Here is a 17,486-nt window from a genome sequence, read left to right as displayed (position 1 = left end):
CATATTATTTCATGTAGAGGTCTGAGGTAACCGAAAGATGATGTTACCTTGGGTGTTCTGGTGCTCCTTCCTGTTCTGACATCTTTTACCACAGTGAGGTCCAACAACTCTGTTTCCTGAGGTTAGAGAGAGAGAAGAGAGAGAGAGACAGAAGAGAGAGAGCAAGGGGAAGCAAAGGAAAAGGAGGAGAGAACACAAAGAGAAAGGGAGACTTAGAATTGCCTACACAAGAGGCAGATACATAAACGTAGTTCCAAACACATACACATACTTAATACACTAATACACTTTCCCCTGTCCTTTGTTACAGAGAAAGAGAGAGGAAGCAAGAAGAAAGGAAAAGGAGAAAAAGACGAGAGAAAGGAACACACACACACACAGACAATTATCTGCTTAGATAAGTATCCCCACCCTGTTCCCTGTTAGGGATTTAAGACCACCAAGAGAGAGAGAGGATGTGTGCATGAAAGATAAAGAGTAGAGGGGGGTAGCAAGGTAACGTGAGTGTGTGTTTTTGTATGTATTGTGTCGGAATCAATAATCGCATGCTATGTATAACTGCTCTTAGTCTCTTGTGTTGTATGCTGAAGCCGTTGCTTTGCTATCTACGTATGTAAGGTTGTTCTGCCTTATTTGATAGGATTATTGGTAATCCATCCTTCCATTATTCAAACCGCTTATCCTGCTCTCAGGGTCGTGGGATGCTGGAGCCTATCCCAGCAGTCATTGGGCGGTTGGGCAGTAGGCGGGGAGACACCCTGGATAGGCTGCCAGGCCATCACAGGGCCCAGGGATTTACATATACTTTCCTCTTCTACTGTTACTTTATTGTATATAAGTAAAGGTAGTTTTATTGGCAATAAGGGCAATGGTAAATTAGATTGTCAGCCAAATCGACTTCATTCTTTTCTATATGTGCTTAATTCCGCTGAGGGCTGCAGGGTAATAGAACCTGTACAAGAAGGCACTGAATAAACTATGCCATGACTTCCAGCAACTACATTATAAATATCAAATATCAAATTATCAGATAGAATAACTGTTAATTATCATAGGATATGATAAATAATTTAATTGCTCAAAGTCTTGTGTTATATGTAGCCTAAGGAAAACGTAGGCAAAACTTCCAAGGACCAGATGACCAATATTAGTAGTCTAACACAGGGGTGTTTCCAGGATTTGAGGACGTTCAGGTCTTAGCCCGGACTTCTGTAGAGGGGTCTGGGGGTGGGGGGATCCTCCCCCGGAAATTTTCTTTGATAAACAAGCTCTATTTTGATGCTCTTTTATGCACTTGGCACCTATTTACATTCAAAGTACATGTCTTCATCATTGAAAAATTGAAATGTGTACCTCAAGAACTGTTGTTTACTCTCCAGATTAATTATGAATTGTGATGTTAAAAATATTAGTCGTTGTTAGTAATTAGTTTTGAGTAGAAGCAGAATACTTCACAACTGTTATCATTAAACATTTACTGACATGCTACAGTACCAGACTAGAAAAAAAGTGAAATTAATTTTTTAACATTTGTTTATTGGAATATAAAATTTTCTGTCACACACACACACACACACACACACGGAGTTAGTTTAGGGACCTGCATTTGTTTTGACAGGCTGTTATGTTACGAAGACTATCGGACAGTCATACACGTTACATTTTTGGTCGGGTTTCACATAGGCTTAAATTTAACATTATATTCGGGGCTACACTCAAAACATTTGGGGCTTAAGCCCTGGCAAAATGACCTGGCGATGCCGATGGTCTAATGTGACGTCTATTCGGGAAGGGACAGGTGTCAGGGTGGGCGCAGCAAAAACTACCAACAAAACAATCTAAACACAGATAAATCTACCCTACCTATATAAAAACAAAACCATAACACAGAGAGCAAACCTAACTCTCTAACCAAAAAGATAAAGGTAGCAAATGGCTTCCCACTCATACAACTTCCTGGACTGCTAGCAGGGTATGTACAAGTATTCACAAAGCAGGTCTAAAGCCTGGATCAGACTACACGATTTCAGCCCGATTTTGACACAATTTTGTCATCACTGACAATTATGAACATCGGAAACGATGAATGGGCGTCTTTACCCCATGTAGTGTGACATAAAGAAAGAACAGTGATGTGGTGTCCGGGTAGCGTGGTGGTCTATTCTGTTGCTTACCAACATGGGGATCGCCGGTTCGAATCCCCGTGTTACCTCGGCTTGGTCGGGCGTAGCTACAGACTCAATTGGCCGTGTCTGCGGGTGAGAAGCCGGATGTGGATATGTGTCCTGGTCGCATGCACTAGCGCCTCATCTGGTTGGTTAGTCGGGGCGTCTGTTCAGGGGGAGGGGGAACTGGGGGGAATAGCATGATCCTCCCATGCCCTACGTCCCCCTGGTGAAATGCCTCACTGTCAGGTGAAAAGAAGCAGCTGGCGACTCCACATGTATCAGAGGAGGCATGTGGTAGTCTGCAGCCCTCCCCGGCTCGGCAGAGGGGGTGGAGCAGTGACCGGGACGGCTCAGAGAGTGGGGTAATTGGCAAAGTGCAACTGGGGAGAAAAAAACAAAAACAAAAAACAAAACAGTGATGTGGCATCTGGGACGCCCCATGACACCCCGACAAAAAGTCTAGCATGTCAGAATTTTTTGTATTTTTCTGCCCAGCCTGACATCTCCTATGACACGTTCCTCAACGTTGACCAATTAGCTTGTTTGCAGTCACGTGAGTCTGATGACGCGCGAGATTCAGATGGAGGGCAAGAAGTGAAAAGCAGAATGGACGAGATGGAGCTAGCACAGTTCGGCTAGACGATATTATGAGAGTGTAGAGGGGCTCAAGCAGAAAGGTATAAACAGAAAGTAAGATATGTTGGACTTGATCCTTATGTTATGAAGAGTGATATTTTTGACGAAGTGGTCACTGCACACACGCGCGGTATCCGACTCCGCTCCTCCCGACTGCAGACGACGGTTCACAAGCCATTTTTTCCGGCGTTTTCGGCCAATTTCTTGCATCCCCCCCCCCCCTCATGAAAAACGACTTTTGGTTCTCAATAAAAACCCCTTGTGGTTTCTCGGTTAATGACGCCAAACAGGCATTTTGAAAGTTTGTGATAGTGCTTCCTATGTAGAAAATCACCTCCTGCCCTCCATCTGTAGTTCGTGACGTCATATGCAAACAACCTATAGGATGACAGAGTGCTCTCTGGTGTACATATGTAAACATGTCAAAGTGATGCTGCTGTTGCTGCTGTCAGGTGGAATGACAAAATTGAGGAAAGGTTCATTGAGCATTGGCAACAATATGCCTGCCTTTTTGATGTTCCTCAATGGAGGACCATGACAGAGTCAAAAGAGATAAATGTTGGTGAGAAATATCAGCAACCTGGGCACTAGCTGGTTAAACTACCCTAGGTTATTATTCCCCAGTAGCACTAGATGCAGCAACATCCACAATTATTTTTTCTTTCTTTTTGCAACACAAGACCACCAGCATCAAACATAGCGGTTCTGCAGCCATGATTGACAATTTCTTGACCCTCCTGCCCAACGACCTATGAACTCACGCAAGATCGTAAAAGGCAGCATACGATGGTTGGTCAGGGTCATACTGTGTTGCCAGTCTCCCGGCCAAGACGCTGCAACAATTTATGGCTCTATGATAGCCTAATCTGACATGGTGACCATCATGAAAGACAAATATACAGTGTTGTCTGATCCCAGCATAAGAAATAACTAAGAACTACCAAGTCACAAGTGAGTCTTGGGACCGACAGCTGGCCTTATATCCTCATAGACGTCACCACAGGCCCAATCAGCAGCTAGGGCACACCTACATAATTAGTCAGCTCAACTCATCAACAGTTGCCACCTGCAACTCATTTAGTCACAGTCACACTCAGAAGAAACATAGAAAATTGTGAAATACCACACATTATGATCACAGAATAACAATAATATGACCCACAGTCGTAACACTTGTTAGCTGGTGTAACAATGATGTTGCGTCCTGGTTCTATGTCATGGGCTTTGTGGCTCTGACTGATTAAAGACTGATTCAACGGTCTACATAGTAATTTTGGTTCACGCCTATTGACCATGTCCTTAACCCAAACAAATGGTTTTGGAGCCTTGCCAGATACACAGTGAGCAAAGTGAAATTTGTGGGCTGGCTTAGCGGGGCTAATGATCTTAGAATCATTTGTATATATTTGCGTTGATCTATTTTCTTAAAAGTGCAATGATTCTCAACAATGCAATAGCTTATGTGTAAATACAATATAGTAAGAGACCTAATTTCTCCAGATTTACTGTAGATGTTCTGAAATCTATTAAGGGGTTTTTATGATTTTGCCATCTTTACTGTCATATCTATCAATGCCTACGTCAAAGCCTGATGTAAGATGCATGCTGTAGGGCAGACCAAAACTTCCTCCAGGTGTGGTGGCAGAACCTGATGAAAACCTTGGCAAAAGAAACTCCTATTTCTTAGTCCTGCTTTGGGAAAACTGGCAGTTGGAAAACATATTGGTGCTCAAAAGGTAACGGAGTCTGCTCCAGGTGGATAGGTTGGAAGATAAGAAGCACCTTGGCATCTTGTCCAAATCTTGATTGACCCTCTTCATCTAGCCATTGGACTGTGGGCGAAAAACAAAGCGCGAACTGGGAGAGGCACTCTGAAGGTAACAGAAAGCTTTCCAAAAGCAAACTGAGGGCCACAGTCTGACACTCTCAAGAGGTAGACCACAAAGAAGGACAAGCTGAATCACCATTGAAGCTTTTTCTCAAGTAAAGGGGAGCTTAGATAGAGGGGTGAAATGGGCAGCTTTGGAGAACTAATCAACCATGACTAGAATGGTACTGAACTCTTTAAATGGATCTGATGTGCTGGACATGCTCCTGTACAGATCCTGTGAAGATCAGGATGTCATCCGGGTAAATCACTGACAAGAGCCTGAAAGACTGAGGGGGCATGGCATGACCAGATATCTATAAGGGCCATTAGGAGTGCTGAGGACTATCTACACAATGGTAAATACATTGTCTGATACCTCTATCCGTCTTTCATGTAAAGAAGAGCCCAGCACCAGCTGGAGAGGTATATGGATGCATGAAATTAGCAGCAGGGGTGTTTTTGATATAATCATCCATAGTGGCAGGGCAGTCTCAGCAACTGAGCAAGAATAAATTCTAACCCCAGGGGTGCTGGTGCTTGGCAGGAGATCTTTGTACAGTCATAGTGCTGGTGTGGAGAGAGTGTGGTGTCCCGGTTTTTGCTAAACACAACACTGAGTCTGTAATATTCAGAAGGTTGAGACAGAAAGAGAACTCGGATCAGCAGCATAAAATCATGCACCGTTAGCTGGAACTACAGCAGCCTGGTCATGCTTAGGTTTCTGAAGACTTTCTGAAGACTTTCTGAAGACTTTCTGAAGTACCATGGAGAAGTTCCTTGTGCCAATTGATCATGGCTCCTGGGTTGGCTAGAACTAAATTAAGCAGGTCTCTGCTGGGATCCACGTGATGACTCAGTCTTACTGTTAGGATGCTGGGAATTAAGGGACCAAGTGCAGAGACAGGGCAGGAGTCGGATATGCGGAAAACCCAGGAATCTGTACTGCTAATGAAGCAGGAACACAGGGACAGGCACCTCATAGTCTAGTTTACTTGACACATGAATCTGTCAAGGCTAAGATATAAGGCAACCACACTACAGAACCCAAATAGTGAAAAAATCAGGTGAAAACAATGAAACTTAGCAAGAGTCAAGGAACTATCTTAGGCTATCATGTATCTGTCAAAAGGGGAAACAGCAGGAACCCATACAACATAGAAAATCCTTCCTGAACCGGTGAACTTCAGATCCTAAACATGTAAACTAACGTGACCGGTGAGGTTACGTCTCTATGATTTTATAGTAAGGAAATAAATAAATGTTCTTGTTCAGGTTTTATAGTGCAGAACATGAATTTTTAATCAAATATTGTTCTGCTCTGTGACTTATTCATATCAACAATAACAGCAACAAAGAGTACAGAGAAACTGTTGATAGAAAATGTAGTAATAACTGTTGGTTTATTTCCACATATACCAGGATGATATTTGTAAATGTCTTAAAACAGTGGCAGTGTTTTGGTAGGTTCATAGTAAATGTTAACAAGTTGAGAATACTGTTTTCTGATCATGGCAGCTACTGCAGTAAATTGCGCATAATAAAAAAACCCACCTTTTCACGTTATAAAAAAAATGGAGTGAGGCAGCACTTTTGTTATTAGAAAAAAAGGGATAGTGAGAAGATGGTTTAAGGACTGAATTTTAATGCTCATCTAAAACTATGATGTGTGTTTTTGTATGTATGTGTGTGTGTGTGTGTGCATGTGTGCGTGCGTGTGTGTACTCAACCTTGTTCTGGTCTGTCCAGTAGAGGTAGAACCCCTGTGGATCAACACACAGCGTTACAGGGGTCACCGTGGACAAATCCTGCGAAGAGAACGAGAAAGGAAAGGAAGACATAAAGCAAAAAAAGAAAAAGAAAAGAACAACTCTCAAAAAAAGTCTTTTGAAGTCCACTTGGCTCCACAACCAGTTATACCCATTGCCATGGTAACCCACCAGGACACTGTCGGTGGCTTCTAGGTGATGTCAGGCACTGCAATTAGCCAGGTGCTTTTGTACTTTGTATGCGCGCTGCCTCTGAGAGGGTGAGTAGCCTAATTGTTATGAACATCATCAACTGCTGTGGCAAACAGGACAGAGATTGAATGTTGGTTATGAGTCAGAGGAAGGCAGGAACGGTCCAGGTGCTCAACAATGTGCACATGCACCCTGTTAACCTTGCACACACACACGCGCACACACACACACACACATATATATATATATATATATATATATGTGTGTGTGTGTGTGTGTGTGTGTGTGTGTGTGTGTGTGTGTGTAAACTAGCCCTGGTAAGTGCAAAAAAAGTGCAATTTTTTTTTTAATCATTTTCACCCTTTTTTTCCAACCAAACTTGGCATGTCCAATTCCTTTTTTGTTTGGGTTCCGGTTTTGTATGACCCCACTACACACATGCCCAAATGTGTGCTCCAGTCCACTGGGAACCAGCTGACCCCCAGCTGCAGGGGAAGAAACATAATGCATGCCGAGGCCTGCGCTGTTTCCCGCAGATCTACCTGCAGCCGGCGTCCCACCACCTGTAGGCCTCATGTGGCACCTGTGGAACTACTAAGTTCAAGTAAGCTAACGTAAATATGAAATTACAGATGCAACAGAATCATCTTTCTCCAAACATGATAGAAACTAAACCGAGCAGCAGGAAAAAAAATGCTTTGAAATGATTATTTAGGATCCTGTGAGGTATGGTGGCAAAACACATTCATCAACACCTGCTGGTAAAGGAAGAATGTTTGTCCTCTCAGCCGGAGCAGGCTCTGTAATATTTTTAAATAGAGTGGAGCTTTCTCATGTGATACAGTTCTATTCAGCTGGTCCAGGTGCTTAGGAAGAGCACATTGATCCTCCTCACCCTCATCGCCTTTAGTGGTGTTCAGTGCAGGGGACTCGGAAGAGTTCTCATCAAGTCCAGTCTGCTAAAGCGTTTGTGAAAACAGTCGTTCTCATAATCACAGAGAGGCGAGAACATACGAGTGTTCACCAAGTTTTCTTTCAAAGACGATAATCCTTTTATACACAACAATGACGAGAAGGGAGGAAAAAAAAGCCAAAAAGATAGCTAACTAGCTCCCTGGTTACTAGTTGGCATAGCAACCCGTTCCATTTCTCATAAAGCACAGCTGCTTCGTGAGCTCCTAAAGGACAGTCTGAACACTTAACTGACCAATCAAATTGGAGTGTTGGAACTGGATGTTGTATACACACACACACACACACACACACACACACACACACACACACACACACACACACACACACACACACACACACACACACACACAGACGTGGCAGATTTACACATAGTGTGAATTCAACAGTTTATTGGACCTAGTTGTTGCACAAGTATGATTCACAATTTTATATTGCTCAATACTTTTACTATAAGACACTCAAACACACACACACTTACTAAGACACACATAATCTCTCTCCCTCTCTGTTTGCCACATAAGCAACATATACATGCTCACACAGACAAACACACACATGCGCACAAATGCACACACACACACTCACACATACTGCCACACAAGCATCCTTTCGTTCACACATATCAGATCTGTTTAGGTGGCGTTAACCATGCCAGTTACCATAGCAACCATGCCAGTTACCATAGCACGTTTCTCCATCTGAATGCTACATACTTCACCATACCGACAAAAATACATATACATACATACATACATACATACATACATACATACATACATACATACATACATACATACATACATACGCACATACATACATACATACAGAGAAAAAATGTCCGCTAAAAATCCTAGGGTGTGTGTGTGTGTGTGTGTGGACTTCATATTTTGTCTGTTTATTTAGATAGAAATCATTTATATATGTAGTATATATCCATTGGTGCATACAACAGGTGACCACAGAAAACCTGACCACAATCATCTTTCTCTTTCACACACACACACACACACACACACACACACACACACACACACACACACACACACACACACACACACACACACACACACACACACACACACACAGAAATACCCTTTCTTTTTCTCCCCCTTTCTCTTGCTGCCATGAAATTATGTTGAAGCAAATGAAGTGAATAGTAGCCCCATCTGACAGCATTGTAATATTCCCCTCTATCTCCTTGTCACCATTCTCTGTCCATCCCCCATTCGTTCATTTCAATTAAATTCAGTTCATATAATTTGAAATCAACACAATTCACTTCAACTCAATTCAATTCAACCAGCTTCATCAGCACGTTGTGATTTTGTTGCATTGCCAAAGCAAGCACATGACAGCAAAAGTAATCACTGTCATCTGGGTGGTATGTCTTGTCTCTGCATTTGTGAGAAGTAGCATATTGCAAATATATGAACACTATATCTGTCGCTTGCTGCTCACCTCGTCCCATTTGATGAAGTTGCTTCCATTCCTTAGAGTTCTTGAGACAGAGGGAGGCTGGAGTTTCAACGCATGGACCCCTGGCTGGCCACTCGCCATGGCTTCACGTGCATGGACAGCGCTCTCTGTGACTCACACAAACCCAAACACGTAAGCGAAAGATCTTCAAGCACGCCGACTGGGCTTCTGCCGCATCTCAGTCATCTGCGAGTCCAAACTCCATCAGAACTCAGGGAGACACGCTCGGGCGCAGCATCTCCTCTGACTTTTGCCTCCCAGACTCTCTGTGGGCTGCTCTCCTCCTCTGCTCGCTTTGCCTTCTCTTCCTCCCTGTTGGGTTCACTTCTTGTCAATAGTCTCACCCTCTCATTTCACTCTACTCTTCCTATCGCTTCCTCTTTGTCCTTTTCTTTTTTTTCCCTGTCAATTCTTTTCTTGCTCCGCTTTTCCCTCCTTCCTTCCCTCTTTCTCACCCTCCTCTTCTCTGCTAGTGCTGCGTCTTACAGAGACAGACTGAAACAGATGAAACAGATGCTTTGGTGGGAGACAGGAGCATGTGTGTGTGTGTGTGTGTGTGTGTGTGTGTGTGTGTGTGTGTGTGTGTGTGTGTGTGCGTGCGTGCGTGCACATGTATGTGTGCATGTGTGTGTGTTTGTGTGTGTGCGTGCGTACGTGCATGTGTGCGTGCAAGCATGCACTGCCTCCACAAATTGACTCATCAATGACATGCGCACAATGGCAGCTTCCCACAGGTGGGGGAGGGAGAGAGAGAGAGTAGGAAAGATAGCGAGAGAGAGAGAGCAAGGGATGGGAGATAGTAGGAGAGGAGAGAGCTACAGAGAGAGACCAAAGATGGAAGCAAAGGAGCGAGTGGAGTGGAGGAGAGTGAAAGAAAGGAGAGAGTGGGGGAGAGAGCATGGGAGGAGAGGGGTGGGGAGCAAGAGAGAGAGAGAGAGAGAGAGAGAAAGACAGAGAGGACAGAGGGAGAAGCTGGGGGAGAGAGAGAGAGAAATGGGGAGGGGGCAAGAAAAAGAGAGTGGGTGAGAAGGGAAAGAGAGAGTGGGCGATGGGTGTCGAGTGAGTAAGAGCAAACCAGGCTTACAGTCAAATGGGGACAGTTATGGATACGTTTGTGTCTGCATGTGAAGGCTGACATAACAGGTTGTGTGTTTACTAATGCAGCCAATTACAACCAAGAGGCGAGTGGGAGAGTGGGTGGAAACTCAACATTACCTGACTGTGTCTGCAAACAGGGACAGTTAAGGGCATCTCAACCTGGAAATAGGACGTCTGGCATTGCATGTATTTGTTAACTAATAAATGAAACGATAGCAGGCAGTGGGAGGAAGAGTTATTCAGCGGGAGAGAGACTGTGAACGCCGGTACATCGAGACAAAGGCTGAACAGAGAGGCGTTGAGGATTCTCCGTGAGTGCAGCGCCTGACACTGACGATTTTTCGGTAACTATACGTACATCCGTGATAGTAACTAACATGACAAGAGTGAGAAAATGTGATGGGTGAGATTGGACGATGAGGCATGTGTAATGCTAAAGTGGGACAGCTGGCCAGTGGGGATATTCAAGGACATGGAGCTCTGCAAAATCTGTCCTAAAATGTTGAGTTTCATTTTCAAATCAGATGCAAGTAATTAAGAGTTAAACAAGAGCGGCAAAGGGCATTAACACATAAAATGCAATTTTGACTGTGGTTTCTACACCAACCGAGTAAAGAGAATGTTCTTGCTTTCCTCGACAGAGCTTACATTAACATGCATTAAAGTAAGAAAGTAGGTGTACTGCAAGAAGTAAAATGAATTCCTCCTCCTCTGCTTCTTGTAGCAAATGCCCTTTAATGAGGGCTTTTATACATACAATGTCTTACAACACAACACAACTGCACCTTTTCCTCCCCTATGAGATACAAGAACACACACACACACACACACACACACACATTGAAACACACACACACACACGGTTTTAAAAACAGATGTATTCATCTTCGTATTGCCCACCTTACCAGTCTCGAACCTCCTACACACTCACCATCCAGGCCCACAAAGACAAATGTGCAAACCCAGGCTGTCACGTTAATGATACCATTTCCAGATATTACATTATCCCACCATATCACAATACTTAAAACAGTACACCATCCATGGGAAAAAATAAAAATGAATAAATAAATACACAGACCAGTCTTTACAATAGAACAACTAATTTGGATTAAAAAAGAAACCTTTTAGAGCAGTTGAAAATGACTTACACAGCACAGGGAAATTGCTTTAGAGGGCTTAATCTCCATGAATACAAAAGACACAGTGACTTGGCCATGTCCGCTGCTACTGCACTTCTTTAATTGGCAAATGAATCATGAATTAATCATGTCACATCTCACATCTGTCAACGAACTTTGTGTTTTGCACCGACAAGCATTTCCCCCCCCCACTGTGCTCACATAATATCAAGCTGGTGTCTCCCTCGCTGGCCTTATCTACCGGTGTTCACTCACACGAGACCTGGCTGTATGGCGGGTCGTTTTGTGTTTTCATGGTATGCCAGTATCAAACAATTTGTCAGCTGAATTTCACTCATAATTCAAAACTCTTTCTGGAAATCATTTAAAAAAAGTAAAAGGATACATTGAATGGTTGGTAACTTAATATGTTAAGCTAAATGTGCATGTCTGATGACCATGGCGTCTAACCTTGGTCAAGCTTAAATCCGGCCCCCCTGTTTTACACTGACCTGGGTCCATTTCCTGCTCCAACCCTGCCCACTCAGCACGCTCACATGCACACACCCATACATGCACTTTTGCTTTTATGTGAATTAGCAAAATTTGTTCTACCTCTGGTAGGCTACTATCTATGTCCACTGCAAAAAATGACAGAGTCTAGGTCCAGACTTTTTTCTCACCTGTCCCCAAACTGGTGAAATAAACTCTCGTCCTTCATCGGAATTACAGACTCACTTGCTTACTTCAAGAAAGGCAATAAAAACCTCTCCTTTTCCCAGCCTACCTTAACCCTGAGAACTTTTTTTTTTTGTGGATTCCCCCCCTCCCCTTTTTCTCCCCAGTTGTATCCGGCCAATTACCCCACTCTTCTGAGCCATCCCAGTTGCTGCTCCTCCCCCTCTGCCGATCTGGGGAGGGCTGCAGACTACCACATGCCTCCTCTGTTACATGTGGAGTCCCCAGCCACTTCTTTTCACCTGACAGTGAGGAGTTTCACCAGGGGGACGTAGTGTGTGGGAGGATCATGCTATTTCCCCCCAGTTCCCCCTCCCCACTGCACAGGTGCCCTGACCGACCAGAAGAGGCACTAGTGCAGTGACCAGGACACATACCCACATCCAGCTGCCCACCTGCAGACATGGCCAACTGTGTCTGTAGGGACGCCTGACCAAGCCGGGGGTAACACGGGGATTTGAACCAGCGAGCCCCGTGTTGGTAGGCAACGAAATAGACCGCTATGCCACCCAGACGCCCCCAACCTTTAGAACATTTCTAAGCACGACTCTTAAACCGATTTGTGTAATTTTCCAGCTAACATGAATCACTAACTGCTGTGACTGGTGTGTACTATTACTAATGTGCACTTGACATGGTTATGCTCTCATGGCTATGATATGTCTGTGACACAGATATGTGGCATTGTCCAAGTGCTTTGTAATTTGAATCCCCCATCAGTCCCTACTGGTGAGCTAATACACACTTAAACTAAATGCACCTGACGTGACACACATTCTTAGCTGTGGTATGATTGCTGTTCAGCACTCTGTGATGCCTGTTGGTAACATCTGAATTTATCTGCTAGTTGCTGACTGTCTTACTTTGGATAAAAGCATCTGGTGAATGAGAAAATATTGCATTTTGACATATAAGATTTTCTATTTCAATAAGGTGTGATTAATTGATTGATTGGTTGGTTGATTGGTTGATTGATTGATTAGTGTGTGCTCCGTTAGAAAGGAAGCTTTTGAGATACTGAGCATGCAGTGATTCTAGGAAGATGCAAATTACCTGATGACTTGCCAAACCTTTTACTCTATGAACCGGTGAGCACATTAGTGGTAACATAAACTTAATCTGTAAAATGTTCACCAGAGCAGAGATTTCTTCAGAAAATCTATTTCCACTTGAAAGTTTATTGCCAAATATTGCAACACACATTCACACGCATTCAAACATGCATGGGCTCACATACTGAAACCTAAGTGGGCAGACACATACTAACTCATACGTACACATGCACATAAACATACATTTTTCCACCTACATATAAGCTTGCTACGCAAATATACTACACAAATGCATGCATGGATTATCTGCATGCACGAAGACACACATCAATACACAAGACATAAGGAAGACAGTCCTACTGCCCACACACTGGAAATAAGGAAAAAAAATAAAAAAATAAGCCACTGACACATGCATTTACACACAGATAAGCATAGGCACATGCACACACATGCACACACATGCACACCCCACTCTCCATGGGCAGATCACTGCACTGGGAGCTTATATAAGGGAGAGTGGGAGGGTGAGAGCTATTTCAGGACCAGAGAGACGCAAATGTGTGTGTGCGCGTGTGTATGGCAATGTGTGGTTCTTGTGTCCATATGGATTTGTGTGTGTCTGTGTATGTGGATTTGTGTGTGGATGTGCGTGTAGGACTGTTGTGTCCATAAGGACTCTGATTTAGTGGGTTTCATAACCAGTCAAGTTTGAAGTTAAGTTTGGCTTGAAACCTCTGGCAGCTGAAAGAGTCTCTGCACCTACGAGCCGAACACTTTGGGGCTGCTCGCTGACAGTTTGAAAGCTGCTGATTCCACAGAGCTGTGAAACCGCTGAAAAAAAAGAGAAAGACAGAAAATGCCTACAGGCATCAAGCCAAACAAATCAAGCTCACCGAAAGTGTCATTGTAGCAGCATGAGTGTTTTTCCAGCAACTATGTTAACAGCAAGCGGCAAAAATACAGAGGCGATCCTTAAGTTTTGTTTGGGCGCCTCAGAAGAAACTTTCACATTCTTTTCTCCTATTTCGAACCTCCACCAAATATTTCCTGCAGTCCCCATTAAAAAATGCAAACTGGTAAAAAAAAAAAAGCCACAGAAGTTAAGGGAACATACAGTGGCAAACAAAGCGTTAAGTCTGAGGATATTATTTAATCCTCAGATACACGTGTTTGTTATGGTGTGCAGTCCTCTGCAGCATACTGAAGTCTGCCTGCAGGCTTTGGGCATCAGTGAATTCTCTGACGATCCACAATTTTCAATAACCTTCTCATTTTTTTTTTTTAGGGACCGACCCAGAAAGGAGAGGCTCTCCTGTGACAACACTGTATTAAGGCGAGATCGTATTAGTTTAGAGGAGGGAGAGATCCGCTTGCCAGAGGCAAGAAGTACTGGAACAGTCCACCGCAGCCAAAGGCCTGCACTGAGATATCTAAGTGTATAGATTCAGAAAATCCATCTCCTCTGAATTTATCACAGTCATTTGCAGTCTAATCAGCACTCCTTTTCATGGTTGTTGGAACGACTCACTTTATTGCAACACAGATTTGCTTGCTTGACACTTTCAACAGCCGGCACTTGTCAGAAATTATGATTTGTTTTGCTGGAAAAGGGATCCTTTTCTAACACCCATCTCTGAAATTTGTTAGGGGAAACGTCTTACATTGTGGAGCAGTTTGACCAAGTTGCCCTGTTGGATAATCTGAGGCGACAGAAGTGCCCGGCAAAAGCTTTCATTTGGCAATTTTATTTCTGCGAAAGAACTTTTACTCTCTATGAAAGGTCGAAGGGAGACAAGGCCTTCAGTAACTTTGGCACTTGGCATCGAAGTGTTTTCACAATTCTGCACTTTCCTCTGCCATATATTGATCAGACAGGTTGCCTCATGGTTCTTTCATGATGTTTGGAGCTTAAAACAAAAATGAAAGAAATTGAACATGAACTCTGAGGTACACCTAAGAGGATGATGGAGAGCTTCGATGGTTCGGTTGCGCCACCTTTATGGTGTACAAACTGGGCAACTAACAGACCCCCTCCACACACCCACCCACACACACACACACACACACACACACACACACACACACACACACACACACACACACACACACACGTCACCCTATGCTTGTGGGGACCCCTCACTGACTACATTCATTTCCTAGCTCTTAACTCTAACCTCAACCCTAAACCCAAGTCCTAACCCTGAAATAGACCCTTTTCCTCATGGGGACACATAAAATGTCCCCACGAGGTAGGTGGTTTATCTATCCTAAATGTCCCCATTAGGATACAAAAACTTCCCCATTAGGATAGAAAAGCCTGGTATACACACACACACATACACACACAAGGGCAATGGTGACCTTGTCCTTGACCTTGTTGAATGGAAAAAAAAATGTTACTACCTCCAGTTCTGTGGTCGGCCTTGGTTGTTTTTTATTCATCTTTTGCTTTTTTCAAGAAGAAGAAGAAGAAGAAGAAGAAGAAGAAGAAGAAGAAGAAGACAATAGCAAACTTAGGACAGCTTGGCTGTGTAATCTTTTCTCCTCTCATGTCTCATCCTCTCCATCCTGTGTCATTTCATCAGGGATGCTGTGCTTGCTGTACTGCTGCCGGGCCTCAGCAGGCTGATTTGCATCACCCTCTGTGAGCATCGTGTTGTCAGAGAGTAACCAAAGGAGTTTAGTTCCAGAACCAAACATCGTTTACCGGAGGCAGGAGACACCCAGTTTTATGGAATAAACATCGATTTCGCAAAATTAAACAAAGATTGAAGAATTACACAGGCGACGAAAGTTGGCTGTTGGCAACTTCTCATGCGAGATGATTATGAAGGAACAAAGCCCCCTTCGAGTCTTAATATGTCCCCGACTGCTTTGTGTTTGCGGTGTGCCTTGCCAAGCCTCTTGTTATTGTGGGATTAACGGACACTGACCCCTTTTTTAACAGCTGTGCTTATTGTGAATAACTTTGCGATGAGTGTCAGCAAATCGCCAAGTGAACAGAGCAGTTGGAAGACAGTAAAAACTTGTTCGGGGCCTTTAAAACCTTTCTTAACATATAACATGAATTATAGATCGATATTAGCCATCAGACTTACTTTAAAATTCATATGTTGAAAAGGACTCCTGTCAGGGTTTGCATTGTGGCACGTGCCATCTATCAAATGTAAATACATTTCGATTTTGGCTAGTTTATCTGCTCCTCCAATGCACTTTGGCAGGGAACCAGCTGCCGTCTGATGGTCTGAATCATATTTGGCTGATGAACAAGTGCACGTAACTGGTGTATTTTAGACACCACAAAACACCGGGGCTTGATGATGAATACGTCCGTTTACAGTTCTGACGGCATTCAGTAAAGGAAGAAATAAGAGAGGATGAATATCTTTACATTAGCAAATTCAGTTCACATGTTAAAGTCTCAAACTGTTGTTGCTAAAGGGCACAACACATGTTGCATGCCATCCTATGCGACCACATAATAGTGTTTCCCAAACAGTGGTGTTGCAATGGTGGGCCAAGACAGCAAAAACATGTCCACCGCTATTAATAAAAAGGAAAAAAAAGGTGCTTAAAAAGAAAGAAAGCCAATTTATTTCGTCATTGCACAGGTTACAATAGAAATGTGTTCTCTGCATGTAACCCATCCTATTGTATAGCAGCAGTGGGCAGCTGCAGCGCCCGGGGACCAAGTCCAGTTCTTCTTTCCATTGCCTTGCTCAGGGGCACAGACAGGAGTATTAACCTTAACATGCATGTCTTTTTGATGGTGGGAGGAAACTGGAGCACCCGGAGGAAACCCACACAGACATGGGGAGCACATGCAAACTCCACACGGAAAGAACCTGGGACTGCCTTGGGTTCGAATCCAGAATCTTCTTGCCGTGAGCAAGAGTGCTAACCACTGGGCCACTGTGCCGCCCAAAATGGATCGCTTCATTTGAGGCCAAACCACAAAATAGGAGGTCACTTTTAAAAAACTGTTATGTGGGCATCTGGGTGGCATAGCGGTCTATTCCGTTGCCTATCAACACGGGGCTCGCTGGTTCGAACCCCCGTGTTACCTCCGGCTTGGTCGGGCATCCCTACAGACACAGTTGGCTGTGTCTGTGGGTGGGAAGCCAGATGTGGGTATGTGTCCTGGTCGCTGCACTAGCGCCTCTTCTGGTTGGTTGGGGTGCCTGTTCGGGAGGAGGGGGAACTGGGGGGAATAGCGTGATCCTCCCACATGCTATGTCCCCCTGGCGAAACTCCTCACTGTCAGGTGAAAAGAAGCGGCTGGTGACTCCACATGTATCTGAGGAGGCATGTGGTAGTCTGTAGCCCTCCCCGGCTCGGCAGAGGGGGTAGAGCAGTGATCGGGACAGTTCGGAAGAGTGGGGTAATTGGCT

The 17,486-nt window shown here is 44.0% G+C and overlaps 1 protein-coding gene across 1 annotated transcript in view; it reads right to left on the bottom strand.

Annotated features, from left to right (window-relative positions):
- LOC130122610 (1-phosphatidylinositol 4,5-bisphosphate phosphodiesterase beta-1) overlaps positions 1-9,164 on the bottom strand; it is a 47,302-nt gene extending 38,138 nt beyond the window's left edge. Inside the window, exons 1-3 of the mRNA XM_056291546.1 lie at positions 9,066-9,164; positions 6,402-6,479; positions 48-116 (exon numbers count right to left, since the gene is read on the bottom strand). Of these exons, the coding sequence (XP_056147521.1) occupies positions 48-116; positions 6,402-6,479; positions 9,066-9,164 (246 nt within the window). The remainder of the gene's footprint in view (positions 1-47; positions 117-6,401; positions 6,480-9,065) is intronic.
- Positions 9,165-17,486: the final 8,322 nt, after the last annotated feature.

The sequence above is a fragment of the Lampris incognitus genome, chromosome 13 (genome assembly GCF_029633865.1).
Source record: "Lampris incognitus isolate fLamInc1 chromosome 13, fLamInc1.hap2, whole genome shotgun sequence".
Taxonomy (NCBI): Eukaryota; Metazoa; Chordata; class Actinopteri; order Lampriformes; family Lampridae; genus Lampris; species Lampris incognitus.
The sequence above is the reverse complement of the archived record's forward strand: the minus strand, read 5'-3'. Positions and strand labels throughout refer to the sequence as shown.